At 59.2% G+C, this 3,614-nt stretch overlaps 1 protein-coding gene across 1 annotated transcript in view; it reads right to left on the bottom strand.

Moving 5' to 3' along the window:
- Positions 1-2,721, bottom strand: part of EBI3 (Epstein-Barr virus induced 3) — a 5,479-nt gene extending 2,758 nt beyond the window's left edge. The window contains exons 1-3 of the mRNA XM_011381910.1: positions 2,453-2,721; positions 1,679-1,811; positions 445-623 (exon numbers count right to left, since the gene is read on the bottom strand). Coding sequence (XP_011380212.1) covers positions 445-623; positions 1,679-1,811; positions 2,453-2,519 — 379 coding nt within the window. The 5' untranslated portion in view covers positions 2,520-2,721. The remainder of the gene's footprint in view (positions 1-444; positions 624-1,678; positions 1,812-2,452) is intronic.
- Between the last annotated feature and the right edge of the window lie 893 nt (positions 2,722-3,614).

The following is a 3,614-nucleotide window of genomic DNA, read 5'->3' as shown; positions in this document are numbered from 1 at the left end:
CCGCACCCACTCCTGGCAGAGAAGGGACGGGCAGGTCACACAGGGCCCTGTGGGCGGGGGTGGGGGAAGGAAGACCTGGGCTTTGACCCCAGGGCGGCGCGCACTCTGGAGGCCGTGGGCCGAGGAGGGGCGGGGCCTGACTCGGGTGCTCGCGGTCGCCCTTTGGCGGCTGCAGGGAGAACAGGGCCTGGGGGACGAGGGTGGGAGCTGGGAACTGGGGCGAGCCGACTGCAGTGGTCCCGGTGCGCCGTAAGGAGGCTGGGCCAGGTAGAGGCTCAGGAGGGGAAGAAGTGGGTGGGTTCTTGGTTAACTATGAAGATGGAGCCCACAGGATCCATGGTGGAGGACAGAACTGGGCGACAGGCAGGAGGTGGGGGTGCTTGGGGCCGGGGGAGCAGGAAGAAGCCGGTGGCCCTCCACACCCCCAGTGCTACCCCCACTCACTGATGTGCTCTGGGACGAAGGGCACGAAGCTGCTGCTGATGCCCCCGGGGTGGACAGCCGTGACGTTGAGCATGTAGGGCACCATGGAGAACATCTGGATGTCCGGGATGCTGCAGCTGGTGGCTTCCGGCTTCTGCTGGAGGCAGGGCTGGCTCTCCCCATGGGCGGCCACGCCAAGCCTGGATAGGGGGTGGGCACTGTGAGGCCTCCACATTCCCCGCTGGCCAGGCCTTTGCCCTGAACCCCAGTGGGGACTGCAGGCGGGAGCCTGGGGCAGGTGCTCACCCCAGCCTCACAGAGCCTGCAAAGACCCAGGGTGGAGGAGGGTGATACAGCACAGGAGAGGCTCAGCTTCCCCAGTCTAAAGGTTTCTGAAATGTCCACATTCCAGCCCCAGAATTCCGACACTCGGAGGCCTGCAGAGTCACAGACGCTGGAATCCGAAATGGTAAGATTCCTGTGCTCTTCAGTCCTGAGCCCACATGTGTGTCAGACTTTACAGACCTGAGCTCCGTGCCATCCACAGGACTTTCCGCAATGTTCGGAACGACCCGTATCTGCACGTCGGATGTGGTCGGCAGGAGCTCCCTCTGGCTATCAAGCACTTAACCCTGGCGAGCGCCTCTGAGGTCGACCTTTAAATTTATCTAATCTAGATGTGACGTTTTCCATTATCGGAAAACTTGGAAAGGTGGTTCAGAATAAGTGAATCTGCTGCTCCAACCTCAGATTTTATGAAATCTAATCAGAAGTCAAGAACTTGCAATGAAAGTGTAGCATCTGCATCAAAATGTGCTATATGCGTAAAATACCCGAGGAATTTTGAAGACTTCGGATGAAAAGATAGTGAAGTGTCTAATTAACTTTGAAAATGATGATTACGTGTTGAGATGATACTATTTTGGCTATTCCTATTAAATGTTAATTTCTACTATAAATTTAAATATACACGTTGTATGTATGTTCGATTTTACCACAATCATTAAATGGTAAGTATTTGGAACATACAGATAACATTTAAGATATTAAAATTAATTTCACCCATTTCTTCTTTTTTAATGTGGCTTCTAGAGAACTTGAATGGACCCATGTGGCTCACAGTACGTATTGGGGGAAGTATAACCTCACTGGTTGGTGCTGCCCTAGAGTTAGTCAAGTCTGCAGCTGCCTTGATTCCGGGGGGCTGTCATGCCTAGATGTGGAACCCCCGGGAAGCCCCTCCAGGCCCTCTGACCTGTATGTGGCAATGAAGGACGTGGGCCCAGTGGAGTCTGCGGCAGGTGGCAAAGTCCAGGAGCAATCTACGGCGAGCGGGTACCGGAAGGCCTGGCAGTGCACCCTGGGCTGGGCGGGGGCTGCCGGAAGATCTGGAGGGAGAGGGGCGAGCGTGAGCTTCGGACCCGCCCGGGGACCGCAAAACCCTGCCCTGTGCTCATCCCCACCTGCCGAACTGCCAGCCGGTGCCAGGCATACAGTCGGTGCCTAACAAAGGTCTGTGGGATGGATGAGCACATGGACGGAAGGCACCGACCCCATCTCTCGCCCTCGCTACAACCCACCAAGGCAGGAACTATTGGCCCTTTTTCCAGGTGGGGAAACTGAGGTTTAATAAACCACAGAGGGGACCTAGGTGGCAGGGAACCCTGGTGACAGGGAGATATTTTACCGTATTCTCTTTGTTTTGTTTCAAAGCACACGAAATGAATGCATGAGGTTAAAATTTCTCTCTCTCCCTCTCCCCTCCTCCTTTCTTCCCCCTCCCTACCCACCCCCCACTCTCCAGGCTGTGGCTGCCACTTCCTCGTGTCACCTTCGGGCAGGACACGTCCTCTCTGTGCCTCAGGTTCCCCATCTGCGCAATGGGATGGTAACCCCCTCCCACCAGGGGGCATGCAGCAAGTGTGTGAGCTCCCACACCACCCCCAGAATGTTCCACAGCAGAAAACGTCCGGTCTTCAGATAACGTCCCCCTGCTTCGGCCCCCCCAACACCCCGGGGTCTCACATACCTTCTCTCCCACGGCAGGAGGAGCGGCCGGCCCAGAGGGTGAGGGTCAGGAGAAGTCTTAGGGCCATGGCTCCAGGGGGCTCTGCTTTCAGCTCGGGTGGGGAGCAGCCTTGAGAAGAAGGCAGGGCACTTGGACCCACCTGGGGGAAGCCAGCCCCCGTCAAGGCCCCACTTCCCTTTCCTGGGGTCTGACTCGCTGGCTGGTGCGTGGGGCCACGGAGCGTCACACGCAGAGGGCAGAGGAGCGCCCGGTGCCTCCACCGGCCACCCGCCCCGGACACCGATGCGGAAGGCTCTGAGGGTGGGGGCAGGGAGAAGAGGCAGCGAAAGGGAGAAGTGGAGACCCCGTGGCCCTTCCCGGCAGAGCCCATCAGTCAGCCCTTCCTTCCGGCTGCGTGAGGAGGGGCTGGGGAAACCCCGGGAGGGGGACGATGACAGGGAGAGAGACAGAGACAGAGACAGGGAGCGGGAGACCCGGAGGGAGAGACTGAGACAAGAGATCCTAAGAAGGAGACAGAGAGAGAGAGACAGACAGACAGACAGACAGAGACAGAGAGAGGGAAAGATAGAGACAGAAAAAGAGAGAGCGACCGAGAGGCAAATACAGGAGGAAAGACACAGAGGGACCGAACTTCGGGCGAAAGGGACACAGACAGGGACACAGACCCGAGCCCCCACACAGGAGACGCCCATGCGATCCCGTGGCACGGGACAGGCAAACCCCGCGTGGGGACTTGAGTCCTGTGCCCAGTCGGGGAGGGCCCTGGGCTCCGGACGGGACAGGGGTCAGGAGCAAGCGGCGTTAGGGACCAAGGCCAGCGTGGGAGACCAGGAGCAACGCTCCAGACAGAGCGTGGTCTCCCTCGGTCAGACAGAGGCCCCGGGGGTGTGGGGACCTGGGCTTGTGCCCGTCTCATGGTTTCTGAAAAGCCGCCGGTGGCAGGGAGTGAAGAACGGGGCAGGCGGGCGGGCGGTCGCCGGCCACCTCTGCGGGAGTCTCCCCCTGACCTGTGGGCCCCTCGGGTCCCGGCGGGTCCGTGTCCCGCAGCGCGGAGCGGGCTCCGACGTCCAGCTGGTTTCACCTCTGGTCAGTCCGGGCGGCTGTCACGTCTCGTCCCTATTTCTTCCTCCCCTCGGATTTCATTCCCTTATACTTACACAGA

The sequence above is a fragment of the Pteropus vampyrus genome, unplaced genomic scaffold (genome assembly GCF_000151845.1).
Source record: "Pteropus vampyrus isolate Shadow unplaced genomic scaffold, Pvam_2.0 Scaffold459, whole genome shotgun sequence".
Classification (NCBI taxonomy): domain Eukaryota; kingdom Metazoa; phylum Chordata; class Mammalia; order Chiroptera; family Pteropodidae; genus Pteropus; species Pteropus vampyrus.
This window is presented reverse-complemented; position numbering and strand designations above follow the sequence as displayed.